The sequence below is a fragment of the Hyperolius riggenbachi genome, chromosome 4 (genome assembly GCF_040937935.1).
Source record: "Hyperolius riggenbachi isolate aHypRig1 chromosome 4, aHypRig1.pri, whole genome shotgun sequence".
Taxonomy (NCBI): Eukaryota; Metazoa; Chordata; class Amphibia; order Anura; family Hyperoliidae; genus Hyperolius; species Hyperolius riggenbachi.
In genome coordinates, this window is record NC_090649.1 from 293,650,530 (window position 1) to 293,669,376 (window position 18,847).

An 18,847-nucleotide genomic window follows, 5' to 3' on the forward strand; every position below is an offset into this window, starting at 1 on the left:
TTTTTGAAAAACATGCAACAAAACCAGCGTTTTTAAAAACGCATATTATAAAACGCATACAAAACGCATATGCATTTTTATATGCATTTTTTGATGCGGCCCATTGACTAACATTGCATGCATAATCGCTGCGTTTTCCGCAACGCTAGCGTTTCTACTAAGTGTGTTCCCAGCCTTAGGAAGGAGGATTTAATTCCCCTGGATACAGGGCTCTCAGGGACACTGCTCTGTGATGGTGGATGCAGACCCATCATATGCCGTCAGGTTAGGCACCACCACATGAACACAGGCTCACAAAAACTGAAATACGTAATATATCTTACTTATTAATCAGAACTCACCTCTACTCCTCTAACTACATACAGTGAATGGGCACTAGCATGTTTCCTGTGGACTACAGCACAATGCACATTTATTACTTTAATAATGCTACATTTTCCTTGTTCTCCCAGGAATTCTCCTACATTCAAATCCTTCGAGGAGCGTGTTGAGAATACAGTAACTTCAATTAAGGTAAGAGGGTAGCACTGATGATTATTAGGTAACAATGGACACCTTATTTTTGGATAATATGGGGAAAGAACAGAACTTGTGTAAGACAGTTTGTCTGTGTCCAGGGGTTGAGTGGTGCGTGGACGTGGGTGAACGGCGTCCACTTACTATTTCCAGAGAGTGGACGCCGTTCACCCTGCCATGTTCGGAGGGGAGCAGTGCAGTGGAAGGAGAGCTGTGAGCAGCGGTGGGGAAGGGGGGCCATCTCCCCCCCCCCATCCCTCACCTTAGGGTGCTCTCCTTCCCTCGCTCTCCCCTCCTGAAGTAACGTGCGGGCAGCCGGCAGGACTTACCTCTCCTCGTTCTGGCGCCGGATCTGCGTGCCGCTGCTCTGGACCAGACCAGACTTGCGGCACGCAGATCCGGTGTTCCGACGAGGAGGAGAGGTAAGTCCTGCCCGCTGCCCGCACGTTACTTCAGGAGGGGAGAGCGAGGGAAGGAGAGCACCCTAAGGTGAGGGATGGGGGGGGGGAGATGGCCCCCCTTTCCCACCGCTGCTCACAGCTCTCCTTCCACTGCGCTGCTCCCCTCCTGCTGGGGGACACCTGACTACCTATTCTGGGGACATATACCCCTGCCTACATATACTGGGACATATACCCCTGGCTACATATACCCCTGGCTACATATATACTGGGCACATATACCCCCTGACTACATATACTGGGCACATATACCCCGACTGCATATACTGCGCACATATACCCCCTGACTACATATACTGGGCACATATACCCCCTGGCTACATATACTTTGCCCATATACCCCTGGCTACATATATACTGGGCACATATAACCCCTGACTACATATACTGGGCACATATACCCCCTGACTGCATATACTGCGCACATATACCCCCTGACTACATATACTGGGCACATATACCCCCTAGCTACATATACTTTGCCCATATACCCCTGGCTACATATATACTGGGCACATATACCCCCTGACTACATATACTGGGCACATAGACCCCCCTGACTACATATACTGGGCACATATACCCCTGGCTACATATACTGGGCACATATACCCCTGGCTACATATACTGGGCACATATACCCCCTGCCTACATATACTGGGCACATATACCCCCTGCCTACATATACTGGGCACATATACCCCTGACTACATATACTGGGCACATATACCCCTGGCTACATATACTAGGCACATATACCTCTAACTACATATACTTGGACATATACCCCTGACTACATATACTGGCACATATATACCCCTGGCTACATATACTGGCACATATATACCCCTGGCTACATATACTGGGACATATACCCCTGGCTACATATACTGGGACAGATACCCCTGGCTACATATACTGGGGACATATACCCCTGGCTACATATACTGGGCACATATACCCCTGGCTAAATATACTGGGCACATATACCCCTGACTACATATACCCCTGGCTACATATACTGGGCATGTATACTCCTGGCTACATATACTGGGGATATATACCCCTGGCTACATATACTAGGCACATATACCTCTGGCTACATATACTGGGGACTACTATACTCATGGCTACTTATACTGGGGACACCTATAGACCTGGCTACCTATGCTGGGGGTACTTATTTTGGGGGAACTGCTGTCAGATTATCTGCATTCTTGTGGAACCGCTGTTATATATTTTGGGGAACAGCTGCCAGATTATGTGTATGTTAGGGGAACGGCTGCTGCCAGATTACGTGTATTGTGGGGAACAGCTGCTAGATTATGTGTATTTTAGGGGAACGGCTGCTGCCAGATTACGCATACTGCTGCCAGATTGTGTATGTTTTGGGGACCACTGCTGCTATATTATATGTATTTTGGGTGTTACGTGTATTTTGGGTGATCCGCTGCTAGGTTTCGCGTATTTTGGGGAACTGCTTCCAAATTATGTGTATGTTGGGGGAACTGCTGCTGCTGCCACATTATCTATTTTGGGGGAACCACTGCCATATTATCTGTATTTTGGGGGAACCACTGCCATATTATCTGTATTTTGGAGTAACTTCTATCAGATTATGTGTCTTTTTGGTGAAATGCTGTCAGATTACATCTATTTTGGGGGGATACACTACGGCAGCGCTCCAACTTCCCCGGCAGACCTTTTACATCACTGCTAAGGTCATGTATATTTGGCCCCACCCATGACCACGCCCACATTATGCTTGACCACGCCCATTATTGGCGCGCCGCGCTACGCGCAGCACAGGGGTTTCCCAGGTGAGTCTCCTCACCTCTTTTCCCAGGACTAGACCCCTGTCTGTGTCCCTAGCCGACACTCAGGAAAAAAAAGGAGGTTAATGTTAGATTTTTTTTTCAGTTGTCACCAAATAAGATTTGGGATATATCTGTTAATAAAGTGACTATTCCTGTGACAGCTTTCAAAGGTTGGATCCTCTGTTCTCATTAGGTATTTGAGGAAGTGAAGGGAAGTCTCTCTAGTAAAGACAAAACTGCAATACTTTATGTAAAGCCTATCTACATATTACATTTGTAAGGTTGGTTCCCAACTCGAAAGAAGGCCCACCTCCCCTAATAATAACCAGGACAGGAAAGATCTAGTAATGACATCATGCTGGGTTCTTGCCGGATCCTATAGGTGGGCTGCCGTGTCACTGGGATTGTCTAGCCTCCCAAGGTAACTTGTAAAGGAGGTGGCCCTTGCATCATTCAGTAACACCCTTTTCTGCTGAGTGGAGGAGATGCATTGCTGTTACAGCCACTGACCTCCTCCAGAATCAGTTCATGAAGGAACATGAGTGACATGGAGGTTCCTAGGTTGTGGTGAGGAAGACTGTGGGAGGAGTCAGAGCCAAAGTGACTTTGAGTACTCTCTGTAACGCTATGGCTGTCAGGCCAGTTGTTGGGTCCATGTGGCATGCCCTCAGAGGAGAGAGTTTTTAGAGAAAGGTTAGATTGCGGATGATAGGAAATGATAATGATAAACCAGGAGATAAGAAAAACATATTAATATATAATATAATAATATGCATAATATGTTGGCGCTTTATAAATACAATAAATAAATAATAAATAAATAATTATTGAGTATACAGAAAGATATCAGGTTTGCAGATGGGCTAGTGAAACAGTGATTGTAACTAAGTAGAAATAAACCTGGACCAGTAAGGTTGCTAACCTAACAACCCCTACATACTATGGATTATATTTAAACTAAGGAAATACCCAGACCTGAAGGGGACTTAGAAAAGACACAGAACATTTACCGTATATATAACATATAGGCTATAAAACATTTTAGGTGCTTGCTTACTGGAGACAAATACAAGACAAATAACATTTATATTGTGCTTTTCTCCTGGCAGACTCAAAGCGCCAGAGCTGCAGCCACTAAGACAGGGCTTTTCAACCTGTGCTATGCGTACCACCAGTGGTACTTTGCAGTTGGCCAAGTGGTACACACCAGGTTTGCCTGCCTCTTGTTCTGGTCCTGTCCTGCCTACACAAAGTTTTTATCCCCCTCCCTTGCTCCTTGCTGTGCTGCTCTGCAGCATACTTCAGACCTCAGATCAGTGGGGAAGAGACAACCAGGCGAACGGTGCACAGCGATGGCGCAGATATAGAAAGTGACATCACTGCTCACTTCCTGTATTTGAAGTATACATGCCGTCACCATGCACCATTTGCCTGGCTGTCTCTTCACTGCAGCTGGCTTACCGATGATCTGAGGTGTGAACTATTTTGCAGGGCAGCACAGCAAGGAGTGTGAGCAACGGGGAGCCGAACTTTGTGGTGAGTCACTGCCTAGCTCTCAGCTTTCTGGTGGTGGGACCAGGTTACCTATAATTAAACGGCGACGGGGGGGGGGGGGGGGGGAGGAACTTGCAAGGCTACCTATATAGGCAATCTACCTACAGATTGCCAATACTGACAATCTGTAGGCTAGCAATCTAATTGTAATCTTTTTCCCCACCAATGCCTCCTACTTTTCCCCTCCCATATTCCCTCTTTTCTTAAAGGAGTCAGCAGGCAAAAATGTGACCCTGCTCTACTTACCCGGAGCTTCCTCCAGCCCCTTGCAGATGACACGCTCCACCCACAGCTTCACGCTCAGTGTTCGGCCCAGTGTCCTCGCCAGTGCAGACAGCGACCTCCTCTAATGCGCCTGCGCAAGTGCCGCTGTCAATCAAGTCCACGTTGTTCGCGGTGTTCTGCGCACATGCAGTAGTTCCGCGCCTGTGCAGTACACCGCGGACAACATGGGCGTAAATGACAACCTCGAGGTCACCCTCTGCACTGGCAGGACCCTGGGCCGAAAACTGAGCGCAGAGCTGCGGCGTGTCATCTGCAAGGGGCTGGAGCAAGCCCCAGGTAAGGAGAGCGGGGGACACATATTTTTGCCTGATTACTAGTTTAAAGAGACTCTGTAACATCAAAAAGATCCCCTGCTGGGGGGTACTCACCTCGGGTGGGGGAAGCCTCTGGATCCTAATGAGGCTTCCCACGCCGTCCTCTGTCCCACGGGGGTCTTGCTGCAGCCCTCCGAACAGCCGGCGACAGACCCGACTGTCAGTTCAATATTTACCTTTGCAGGCTCCAGCGGGGGCGCTGTGGCTGCTTTCGGCTCGGAACTAGACGGAAATACCCGATCTCCGTCGGGTCCGCTCTACTGCGCAGGCGCCGGAGACTTGCGCCTGTGCAGTAGAGCAGACCCGACGACGATCGGGTATTTCCGCCTACTTCGGAGCCGACAGCCACCAGAGCGCCTGCGCAGGAGCCGGGAAGGTAAATATTTACGTCACCGCTGTACAGAGGGCTGCAGCGAGACCCCCGAGGGACGGAGGACGACGTGGGAAGCCTCATTAGGATCCTGAGGCTTCCCCCACCCGAGGTGAGTACCCCCCAGGGGACATTTTGATGTTACATACATGTAAGAAAAAAGTCCCCCTGGTGAGTACTTACCTCAGGCCTTTGGCCTCAATTCACAAAGCTTATCTCCTGTCTTTAATAACGTTTATAGAGTTATCACCATGGTGATGAGGCATATCTTATTCAGGAAACATTTTACCTCAGGCAAACCTAAAGTTAACTCTTCAATCCTTAAAATAACTCCAGAATTCTAAAGTTAAAGACAAGCTGTTAATTAGCTGTGTGTGAAAATAACTACAGAGGAGGTAACTTATGCTGGGAATACACGGTTCGTTTTTGCCTTCGTTTAAACCTTCGATTCGTTCGGTAAACGAATCGAGTGTTGAAAACGTATGTGAAAATAGTCATAATCTCATTATAGTTTCGATTAATAGACCCCAAAAACGAACGACTAGTGATCGAACATGTTTGATATTATCTCTCTTTATCCATCTAATCGAGCCATTGGTAGGCTTGACGGCTGTTCAGATCGATTATATATTCGTTTATGCTAGTCCGTCCCTGTAAAAAGGGATTTTCGTTTCGTTTCCTAGCAGCCTTCGATCATTGGAAAAACAAAACCATCAGAATCGAAAAAAAAAACGAAACCGTGGGTGGTGATATTAACCGTATGACCGATTATTTCGGGATCGAAAAGGACAAAAGGCACAATCGAAACGAAGGTTTAAACGAAGGCAAAAACGAACCGTGTATTCCCAGCATTAGGGAATGAAGAGATAAGATAACTCTCTCACTGTGTGGAGGGAAGTTTTCTCTTGCCTTATTATCTCCAGCATGATCTTAGTGAATTGAGGCCTTTGTATCCTAAAGAGGTTTCCCCCTTCCTCCTCAGTAGAAGGGATCCAGCGCTGGGAGCCCCAAAGTTCTCCTTGTCAGTGTGTGTGCGCATGTGCAGTAGCTGCTCTCTGTTCAGGCTCCAGCAGAAACGGCCAAGCCCGATCGCGTCCAATCCACTGCGCAGACACACTGGTGGTACTTTTTAGGCAATAAAAGTGGTACAATTACCGGGAAGGTTGAAAAGTGTACACACACACACTAAAGACACACACACACACACTAAAGACACTCAGCACCTGTATTTGTTTTCCTTGAATGCAGTGCTTGAATTTAGGTCTTCTAACAGCTCACTTTTTTCACTGTAGTGGTCCTTTAAACAGGTAAAATTTAAAACAGTTGAAAAATGACAGTTGGAAAAATAGCAGTCGAAAAACAACAGTTGGAAAAATGGCAGTTGAAAAACGACAGTTGGGAAAAATGGCAGTTGAAAAATGACAGTTGGAAAATGGCAGTTGAAAAATGACAGTTGGAAAATGGCAGTTGAAAAATGACAGTTTGAAAAAGGCGATTGAACTGCCATTCTCCAACACCCATTTTCCAACTGTTGTTTTTCAACTGCTGCTTTCCAACTGTCATTCCCCAACTGTCATTTTCCAACTGCCAAATTTCAACTATTTTCCAACTGTCATTTTTCAACTGCCATTTTCCAACTGTCATTTTTCAACTGCCATTTTTCAACTGCCATTTTCCAACTGCCAAATTTTAACAGTTTTTCAACTGCCGTTTTCCAATTGTCATTTTGCAACTGCCATTTTCCAACTGTAATTTTGCAACTGCCATTTTCCAACTGCCATTTTGCAACTGTCATTTTTCAACTGCCATTTTCCAACTGCCACATTTCAACTGTTTTCCAACTGCCATTTTCCAACTGCCGTTTTCCAACTGCCATTTTCCAACTGTCATTTTTAAAGCTTTTTAAATGTCATTTTCCAACTTTCATTTTTCAACTGCCATTTTCCAACTGCCAAATTTCAATTGCCATTTTCCAACTGTCATTTTTCAACTGCCACTTTCCAACTGTCATTTTTCAACTGCTATTTTCCAACTGTAATTTTTCAACTGTCGTTTTCCAACTGCCATTTTCCAACTGTCATTTTCCAACTGCCAAATTTCAGTTGCTGTTTTTCATCTGACATTTTTCAACTGCCATTTTCCAACTGCCAAATTTCAACAATTTTTAACTGCCAAACTTTGCAGCACTTGAAAATTTTCAGGCCATAAAAGTGGTACAATTAGTGAAAAGGTTGAAAAGCCCTGCACTAGGACACGCTCTATAGGCAGTAGCAATGTTAGGGAGTCTTGACCAAAGTCTCCTACTAAATAGGTGCTGGTTTACTGAACAGGAAGAGGCAGAGCCCAGTACACTATCCAGCTGAGCTGAGATCTGAACCCTGGTCTCCTATGTCAGAGGCAGAGCACACTATACAGCCACTGCCAGATAGTGGAGTAGTTTAACATAACTAAAGATGCATATGTCCAATCAGTTTACAATTAAAATTATATTTTATTTACATAACTCAGAGTCTATTGGCCTAAAAGCACATGCTTTTAAGAAACATCAGAATCCTAAAAAGATATTAGGACAGTCTGAGAGCCATTATAAAGATATATATTATAGATAATCAATGAATACATAATCAGAAATATATTAGTCCACAACACTTCGGAAGGATAAAGCCTCTCTTTAGTGAGTGGGAGAAAAGTACTGTATATTCCTGCGTATAAGACTACTTTTTAACCCTTGAAAATCTTCTGAAAAGTTGGGGGTCATCTTATACACCGGGTGTCATTGATGCCGGGTGATATGCCCTATCCTGTTACCGCCTCTCAGATCTCCCTGCTGAGGGAGCGCAATCTATTCTTCCATACCGCTCTGATAAACAGGTAGACAAGGAGAGCTGACCAGTCTACTTAAAGAGAGTCTGAAGCGAGAATAAATCTCGCTTCAGACCTCATAGATAGCAGGGGCACGTGTGCCCCTGCTAAACCTCCGCTATCCCACGGCTTAACGGGGGTCCCTGATCCCCCAAATCCCCTCCGTAATGCGGGGGAGCTCTTCCTGGTTGGGGCAGGGCTAACCGCCGCAGCCCTGCCCTCCGCACGTCTGTCAGCGCGTATCTCCGCCTCTCTCAGTCTTCCTTCACTGAGAGGGGCGGGGGAGAGGCGGCGATGCGCCGCTGACAGACGCGACTGGAGGCAGGGCTGCAGCCGTTAGCCCTGCCTCCAGGAGCGACCAAGTCTGCGACCAAGTGTCGCAGTGGGGGGTTTGGGGGTCAAGGGACACCCGTTTAGCGGCGCTATTGCGGCAGTTTAGCAGGGGCACACGTGCCCCTGCTAACTATGAGCTCTGAAGCAAGATTTATTCTCGCTTCAGAGTCTCTTTAAGGAGAGTTGACCAATGCAACAAGTCAATTGATTATATACTGTTATATCCTGGGAAACACATACAGTACAGCACCAGTATATGTTCATACATAGCACCAGTATATGATTTTTTTATTTTTATTTTAATTTGGTGTGTGTTGGAAGAGGGGTTGTCTTATACGGTGAGTATATCCCAAACTCTATATTTTAACTGGAAAAGTTGGGGGGTCGTCTTATACGCCGGAATATACGGTATCACCATCCAAAAGTTGTCATAAGCAGAACACATTTCTCTTTTTTAATGATTACCTTTGTTGATTCCCAAAACATGTGTTATGAAAATAAAATAATTGTTTTAAACAAACAGGTTTGATATATGCATCTCTGTCTGTGATAAATTACTCTATTAAGGTCTCCATTTGTGTTCCCCATTCTTTCCCTTATCCTAGGCATACACTAGTTATAAATCTGCAGGATGTTGCTTAACCTTTAACATAAAAAAAGAGAGTGAGAATTTAGCTGTCTGGAGAATGTATGAGAAGGCTGAAGTTGGTGTCAACTGGTGACATCAGAAATGCTTCTAGAACAGAGGGAATTTTTAGTGGTTATTCTGTGGTAAACGCGGGATACCGTTTGCCTGGCTCCAATACTCTTCCCTTTATAAACACTTCCTTAAAGATTTCAGTCTAAGGGCCCGTTTCCACTATAGCGTTGCGGAATCGCCGGCAAATCACCGCAGGAAAATCGCATGCGGGTGCGATTCTGCATGCGTTTTTTGCCGCGATTTCGCATAGGTTAGGGTGATGCGATTTTAACCATGTCACTGCCTGTGTGAATTAACATGGGTACCTATGAGAAATCGCATGCGAAATCGCGGCAAAAAACGCATGGGGAAAACGCATGCGATTTCCCTATTAAATACATTGCGTGCGATTCGCCTGCATTCCACACGCAGGCGAATTCTGAGGGCCCTACCCTGCAGATTTTTTCTGCACAGAAAAACGTGCAGGAAAACGCACAAGTGGAAACAGTCCCATCCACTTGTACTAGCTGTGCGAATCCGCATGCGGGCAACGCATGCGGATTCGCGATAGTGGAAACGGGCCCTAATTGCTGGCAATTACTAATTAGTTCTTACAGAAATTAGCCATATATTTAAGGATTAATGTTTATGCAGATGCATAGTCAAACATTGGAGGCATGGTGTAAAGCCATGTAAATAGGAGTGGATTTGTCACTGCTCAGGTATTTTCTTCCTACTTTGGACTAATAGAGAAGGACACATGGACATACATTATGTAAACAGTATTTTCTGTTAGGTACAGCTTGTGAAATGCTTGAGCCTCCAACAGATGGTATATGAAAATGTGCAAGGCTTTAGAGGAAATACAACACAGAAAGTAGCACAAGATGTGCATGCAATAAGCTATTTCTAAGTTGCCATGGAAACCTCTTCCAGAGCTTCCTAGAATTAGGCTTCTTCATGCACAATAAATAGTTATGTTTTGGACGTACTCTGGTGATAAATTATATGTAATCACATGGTACATAGTTATGCTGCTACATACTTAATGATATTGTTCAGACAGGCACCACTGCAGTGTGCAGGCAATGATCTACAATAAATGACTGGGAACTCATGGGTGTAGTCATTTAGCACATGTCCTGCACACAGCAGTGATGCTACATTCTCAGGATAATGCAAGGTTATGCTGTTAGGGCTTGTCTCCATTAAAGGGCCCTTTTCCACTAGCAATCGCAATCACAAATCACAAACGCCAGTGATTGCGATTGCGATTTTTCATTAATTCTGTTATGCGATTGCGATTTGCGATTTTCATTTGCATTGTATTATCATTGTAAAAATCGCTCCAGCAAGCGATTGCGATTTGCGATTAGCGATTTCCAAATCGAATCACTGTAGTGGAAAATACTTCTCATGCTTTCTATGATAAAGTAACAACCCTAGCGATTTAAAAATCACTAGCGATTTGCGATTTTGCGATTCAGCAATCACAATCGCTCTAGTGGAAAAGGGCCCTTAGGAGTGATTTGCTACATTTTCCTGAATGCGAATTTGAATGGGCAAATTCAGCCTATTGAAATCAACAGGCTGCTTTCCGATTCACATGCGGGGAAAAGGGGAGGGATTAGGATGCGATATCACAGCAAGTGCCAGCGTGCGTCTTGGAGATGCAGACTGGCTACAGTGGAAATTGGCCCTTGAAGTAAACCTGAAATTAAATAAAAGGAAGAATTCATACATCAGGAAAAAAGAAGAGAACCAACCAGTATAGCTGCACTCAATACTGGTTGGTGCTCTTCTTTTTTCCTGATGTTTATATAAACCCATGCTAACACCAAGAAGCTTAGTCTGTGTATTGCATGGACAACATTTCATGTTGTCTGTAGTCCAAGAATTCATACATACATGGGGTTTTCTCCAGCTGCCATCCTCCGCTATGGCCTCCGGTAACTTCGGGAGTCGGGGCTTACCGCACCGTCGTGCTCCCGTTGCCAGGAGCGTTCTGTGCTTGTGCAGTACTACTATACTAAAAGTACTGCGAAGTCGCAGAAACTACCCGGGCCAAAGTTACCATGAGGATTGCGGAGGATCCAGGAGGCAGAGGACGGCGGCAAGGAAGCAATCAGATTGAAGGGGGCTGGAGGAAAACCCATGTATGTATTCATTTTTTCTTCTATGTCATCTCAGGTACACTTTATGCTGCATGTTATCTGATTTTTTTATCCTTCGTGCAAGTCAGACGGCAGCCTATTGATTTCAATAGGTTGTGTTTCCCCATACAAATTTCCATGCTGGGAAAAGCAGCAAATTGCCCCTAGTGGAAATGAGCCCTTATTGGGGGATACAGTTATTTTATTATTTCAATCTTAAAGGGAAGGTTCACGCAGGAGCTGTAAAAAATAGAAATCCAAATCCACTTACCTGGGGCTTCCTCCAGCCCGTGGCAGGCAGGAGGTGCCCTCGGCGCCGCTCCGCAGGCTCCCGGTGGCGATCCCGACCTGGCCAGGCCGGCTGCCAGGTCGGGCTGCTTCTGCGCTCCAAGTTGCGTGTCACTTGTGCGCGCTGACGTCATTGGACGTCCTCCGGGCTGTACTGCGCAGGCGCAGAACTTCTGCGCCTGCGCAGTACTGCCCGGAGGACGTCCGATGACGTCAGCGCGCACAAGTGACACGCAACTTGGAGCGCAGAAGCAGCCCGACCTGGCAGCCGGCCTGGCCAGGTCGGGATCGCCACCGGAGACCACCGGGAGCCTGCGGAGCGGCGCCGAGGGCACCTCCTGCCTGCCACGGGCTGGAGGAAGCCCCAGGTAAGTGGATTTGGATTTCTATTTTTTACAGCTCCTGCGTGAACCTTCCCTTTAATTGAGGTTTCAATCTTACAAAACAAGCTATTGTCCAGATGATTATGAGCTAAAATAATACTCAGGCATGTGTTCAACAAATAGTACTAAATAATTGACAAATTAATGGCATAAACACAGCTTATCTTGAGAATAATACAAGTCTGCAGAGAATAGTTTACCATTAGTGCATAAGACTCATGAGCATACAGTACTGTAGATACTCTCCAGGCAGATCATTGAGCAGTTGGGATAATCTGCCCAGTAATGTGTAGCAAAGATTAAAATACTATGTACCTGCAAATGACACGCTTGACGGCGGGGAAGGGGACGTGTTGTTGGGGGCCGACTGTTAGACGTCCAAAAACGAAACTAAGCGGTGGCGGAGGACCGGAGGACACTCGACGAGCTGCGAGGGCACAGGACGGCTGCAGGGGGCTTGGGGAAGCCCCAGGTAAGTGAATTTTTTTTTCTCCAACAGTTAAGGTTCACTTTAACCACTTGAGCCCCAGAGGTTTATACCCTCCTAGTGACCAGGCCATTTTTTTACAATTCTGCATTTCACAACTTTAATGTTTTATTGCTCGGTCGTACAACCTAGCACCCAAATTAATTTTACCCCCTGTTCGTCTCCCAAATGGAGCTGTCTTTTGGTGGTATTTGATTGCTGCTGCGATTATTTTTTTTTATTTTAAAAAAAGTGAAATTTTTGTATTTTTTAATCCCCCCTCCCCCCAAAATTGGCCCTATACTACATTACATATACACTACACATACATAGACATATGGCTATGTCAGGGATTAGATTGTGAGCCCCTGCAAGGAACAGTTTAGTGACAAGGCAATACACTGTGCAGCGCTGAGTTAGATGTCTGCGCTATATTGTTTTTTATTATATATTTATGAAAACTAGCCTGCTAGCGCTGATCAGCTTCTGGCAGGCTGATCACTAGGGCGCACTGTTTACAGTGATGGGAGAGTGCGCTCGTACAAGCTCCCGCCTAACCTGTCTGATGCATAGATCTGGCCAGAGGGAGGGCCTGCCCCCTATGCTCGCAAGGAGGAGACTCAGTATATTTACAACTCTCAAGGGTTATATTAACCCTATCATTACCACTGAGGGAAAAACCACTAATGCATGCAATAGCAACAAGAGTGAAGAAATTAGAAAAAAATGCATACACAAGGAAAAACTCAGAGAAAAAGAAGGGGGGGGGGGGAGGGAGGGGGAAAAAAGCAGGAGTATGAGGAGATAGAAAACAAATTGAGATATGACTTCAATCCATACTGGTAAATGCATAAAAAAATGTGTAAATTATATAGGTGCAAAGAGTATAATGAAAGGCATCAGCATCAGGGGCCAAGCATCGGGCCTAAATAATTAAAATTCTATACATAGTAAATAGCAGTTTCAAGCTTTGGAGGAGAACATTAACAGTAGATTGGGGATCCAAAAAGCAAAGTCAGTGTGGTCACTGAACCCCAAAAGGCTTATGGCCTCACTGTGTAAGATTAGGAGAGCTTCTTCTAGTAAGGGCCTCTGCAGTTTATTGCCCCCTCTTCTATGAACAGGCACATACAAGCCCAGCAAACCTAAGCCCCTTGTGATTACCCCATGAGCTTGTTTTATGTGTTCAATCAAACGTGGATTCTTTTCCTGACTTTAGGTTGCAGGCATGCTCCTGGACTCAATCCTTAAGGGGTCTGATGGTCTTCCCTATGTAAAAATGTTCACAGAATTGCAGACCAACCAAAGCTGTTGCAAACTGGTATTCAGACGTTTTTGAATGTTAGACCCGTATGGAATTTCCAGTGTTCTATATACTGTACTTACCAGGAATGCAGCAGGGAAACGACATTCAGCTTCGGAATTATGTCACCACTGGCTAAAGTACTACAATGTTTGTTTACTTTGTATATCCATTTATTCTCATTACATTTATGGTCCTAGGCTAAAGTAGGAGCGTCAAACCAACCCCAAGGAAGCTTTGAGGAAGTTCTGAACTCTACAGCGCATGCTAGTGCCCAGAGTTCCCTGGCCGGCAGCCTCCTGCCTGAAGCGGATGAAGAACTTCAGTGAGAACTTCTACAAGATACATATAGTTGCTCAATTCACCACTGGCAAATATCATAAAACAATTTATTACAAATGTGTATTTTTTGTCTCAATCCTATCAAGTTGACAGTATATTTTTTTTTTTTGTTCAGAACCAAAATAACATTTTAACTGCAATTTGTATATTGTTTCTAACAATGCTGGTGTAGTGTTTACTAAGCAGTGACAATAATGCATGTAGCAAATGATCTGTGTGATTAATTTCTCCTGAAAGAAGCCATTTGCTGACTTCTGGAGACAGTTGGTTCTGTGGCATTGCTTAGTTACTATCCAGCATCTTGCAGCCATGGCTCCTTCCAAGTGAACCTATACAAGCTTGACTACAAGACAGATCCTCTTCAAAGCACCTCTGTACCTTAAACTAGGGAAAGCATTAAACTCAGTGGGAAGAGTGTCTGAAAGAGACAACTCTCTAAAGTGGTGTACGTACACACATAAGATTAAAATTGTTCAAAATGAACAATTTCTAAAGGCTTGGGCGATTATCATTGGTTAAAAAGGTGCCAAACATCCCAAAAAGATAATCAGCAACAATGTTTTTATGGCATTTGAGCGATCCAACCTGCCAGATTCATTTGGGTGATCATCATCGATGCAAGACTGTGTGTACAAAGATTACTAGATCATAAACTATGGTTTGTACAAGTACGCATACACAGCGGGCTGAGTATATACAGCATATTACACCATGAATGAACACTGATGTTAGCATGCATGTGTGGCTTCTATACATGAACAACTACGTTGCTGCTTTATGTATAGAATCAATATGCGTCACGTTGTTGGCAGATAGTGTTTGTTGCGAGACGTTCGTACACAGTGAGTTTTTTTACTTAAAAGTCCATTTTCTTACTTAAATAATAATCTTCATTGGCTTTAAAGGACATGTTGTATTGAGTTAGAGCCCTTTCAGCTATTGTTCAGTGCATTTGTAATACAGCAGACACTGAACAGCAACAGATTTGTGCAATGCGCCCATTGCTCTCGCATGCACCCTTTCCCAAAACCCTTGCAGCTCAGTGCACTGTGAGGGCTGGAACCCACAGGAGCGCTTTTGGCAGCGTTTTGGCAGCACTGCGATACGCTAGCAGTTTGCCAAAACGCTGGGCTAATATTAATGGATGGGGCAACTTCCACAGGAGCGTTTGCGTTTCTCAGAAACGCAAACGCAGGACGTGCAGCATTTTGGGAGCGTTAGTGCTTCAATGTAAAGTATTGAAACGCTAGCGGAAACGCTCAGCAAAACCTAAACTGAGCGGTTTTGCTAGCGTTTTGCGGTTCAGCACACTGTAACAAAATAAAAAATAATTCACAGGACCAATCAGGATAAAAACGCAAAACGCAAAACGCTGGGCAAAAAAATACAATGTTGCAAAACACGACCAAAAATGCGCATGAATCCGCTTGCAAACCACTCAGACAAAACGCTAGCGGTTGCGGATTTCAGTGGGTTCCAGGCCTTACAGTTTAGCAGCTCACAGTTTTCTGAACAGTGGAATGCATTGTACTTCATCAAATTAATGACATGCCTCCTCATAACAAAGATGTGCCTTGCTCTGAAAGCAAGCCTTGGTGCTATGCATATATGTCCTCTGCAGTGGCATGGAAATTAAGAGATATCAAGCTATTCTTTGCATTAATTGCAGTGGGAGTGGCGTCCGTCAAACTCTTAGAACTGTATTTAACCCATTCTCTTGTAAGGGTCAAGGGAGCTTGAGGTCTAGTTTACAGTGCTCAGTTGCTTTGCAGTATTATTCTGTATGTCAACTAACTGCCCATACAGTTAAATAATATGGACCTGTTCAAAGTACTGCATTGTAACTGCAAGAAGTTTTAAATCAGGATGATACCATTTATTGGCTAACTACAAATGAATAAGAATGAACAAGCTTTCGGCCTTGCAGCCTTCGTCAGGTTTACATCCTGTTAGTTTGCAAGCTGGTGGTACAGACAGCTTATATACATGCAACATCAAAAGGGAAAACAGATATTTTTTTTCAAGCATAAATACATCATGAAGATGCCTTAATACAAACAGACCATCTAAATGGGGTAAGATAAGGATCCTTGTTTACTTTATTGCTCACAGACCTGGTATTAGAATACCCTACTGCTACTGCATTGTAACTGATCACATTATTCTAACTCTTTGTATTGACGTCTATGTCCAGTCTCCATTGCAGTTCACAGTCATAACACATCAATGATTCTAAAAAGCAGACCTGGATTTACAATTAGTTTCTATAATTAGATACCCAAGGTTTGCATCCTTTGCTTGGATCCTATCAGAACATAGTGAAAGTTGCTGAAATGTTGGTTGATTAACAAAAATAGTCTAATGCATGTGCCAAATCAATGTCAGGCTGGGTTCTACGGTCAACCAAACCGCATTCTGCTATCTGCCTGCACATATTGCTTTGCACTTATATTAGTCCCTAATGTCTTGACAGTCACCTAGGTCGTCACTTTGCACAGCTGCATTGCACTTAACTCCCTAACTGCTTTCACATTCACCTTGCATTATCATGTCCTCTGCCTGCCTTTAATTAACTGCTTATCTACCTTGCATCAACCTCCTTACATTGACTCCCCCAACTGCCTGCACATCCACCTTACATGGACTCCCCCAACTACCTGCACATCCAAATTGCATTGACTCCCCTAACTGTCTACACATCCACCTTGCATGGTCTCCCTCAACTACCTGCACATCCACCTTGCATTGACTCCCCCAACTGCCTGCACATCCACCTTGCAATGGCTCACCCAACTGTCTGCACATTCTCCTTGCATTGACTCCACCCCCCCTTCCCACTGTCTGCAGATTCACCTTGCATTAACTCCCCCAACTGCCTGCACATCCACCTTGCATTAACTCCCCCAACTGCCTGCACATCCACCTTGCATTGACTCCCCCAACTGCTTGCACAACCACCTTGCATTGACTCCCCCCACCGTCTGCACATCAACCTTGTATTGACTCCCTTCTCTGCCTGCACATCCACCTTGCATTGACTCCCCCAATTGCCTGCACATCCACCTTGCAATGACTCACCCCACTGTCTGCACATCCACCTTGCACTGACTCCCACCACTGCCTGCACATCCACCTTGCATTGACTCCTCTCCATCTCCAACTGAATGCACATCCACCACCTTGCACTGACTCCCATCACTGCCTGCACATCCACCTTGCATTCACTCCCCCCAACTGTCCATACATCCACCTTGCACTGACTCCCACCACTATCTGCAGATCCACCTTGCATCGAATCCCCCCCCCCCCCCCCCCCCCCCCCCGTCTGCACATCCACCTTGCATTGCCTCCCAATTGCCTGCACATCCACCTTGCATTGACCCACCTCCACTGTAAGCACATCTACCTTGCATTGACTCCAGGGGCGTAACAATAGACCCTGCAAGGGATGCCTCCGCAGGTGGGGCCCAGAAGCCACAGGGGGCCCGTGGGGGGAAAAGTTTGAGAGACTGACAGCTAAGGACATGGAGAAAAAAATGTAGATCTGGGGGTAGCATAGATTGTCTGACATTTCCTTTAAGTCTAAGGGTTTTTTCTGCATGGGGAAAACACATTGGTCCTCAGTTTTCCTGTGCAGACAGCGGGGGGGGGGGGGGGGGGGGGGGGGGCCCATCCAAAGTTTCGCGGGGGGCCCATCCAAGGTTTCGCAGGGGGGCCCAGCGATGTCTAGTTACGCCCCTGATTGACTCCTCCAATTGCCTGCACATCCACCTTGCATTAACCCACACCCACTGTCTGCGCATTCACCTTGCACTGACTCCCCCAACTGCCTGCACATCCACCTTGCATTAATTACCTCACAGCATGCACACTAACCCTGTATTTCCCATTCTCTTCCTGCAATCAATAATTTACCTCTACTCAATCTGAACAGCCACCTTGTATTTACTTCCCCCACAGTATGCACACCCATTTTGAATTTACCCATTATTTTCCTTCACAGTCAACTTGCAAATTGCAGTAGCCCCTTCTTGGTCTGCACACTGACACCACTTATCCACTGGCTATTGGATTACAACTGAAATTGCATTCCTACAGAATTAGAAGCCCAGTGTTATAGGAATATGACTTATGTGTCATCTGTGTTTTTGGATTGTTATAATTTACCAGTCAGTACTATACAAAGCTTGACAACCAGAGTGTGTAGTGCTTTTGTGAGACTGCAGGTTCCAGCAATTCTTGTAGCTCCACAAGTCAACATTTTAGCAGAATCTGCACAGTGGGAGGACTGTAATAAATACCTCCTTGCATAAGCAGAACCTGCCTCAACAAAGGAGGTTTGGTAGAAGTGATCATCTTTTTAAGATATCAACCTGTTTTCAGGAACAGCAGGTTTTGATTTCTAGCTATGTGTATGGGCTTTATGTCACTAGCAGTTTTATTGAACATGCAAACAGTACAAGTGTATGCAGCTTAATGATTAATTAAGCACTTCACTGCTAGCAGAAATCATATCTGATCGTATATTAACAAAGTTCCAGTAACTGGTGGTCTGTGTGCCAAATGCAGAGATGTGGGAAACATGCAAAAACAAAGATGCCTCTTATTTTATTTCAATGGATCCATAAATGTAACAGAACTTTCTATTCTATACTGTGTTTGGAAGTTACTTGGGAACCGATCTGAGTTGTTTTGCTTGATCAAATCATGTGGCAATTAGT

At 45.0% G+C, this 18,847-nt stretch overlaps 1 protein-coding gene across 6 annotated transcripts in view; it reads left to right on the forward strand.

Moving 5' to 3' along the window:
- TPD52L1 (TPD52 like 1) overlaps positions 1-17,425 on the forward strand; it is a 172,195-nt gene extending 154,770 nt beyond the window's left edge. For all 6 annotated transcript variants that reach the window (XM_068231460.1, XM_068231463.1, XM_068231458.1 and 3 more), the window contains 2 exons: positions 453-513; positions 13,985-17,425. In XM_068231460.1, coding sequence (XP_068087561.1) covers positions 453-513; positions 13,985-14,113 — 190 coding nt within the window. In that variant the 3' untranslated portion in view covers positions 14,114-17,425. The remainder of the gene's footprint in view (positions 1-452; positions 514-13,984) is intronic.
- The last annotated feature ends 1,422 nt before the right edge of the window (positions 17,426-18,847 follow it).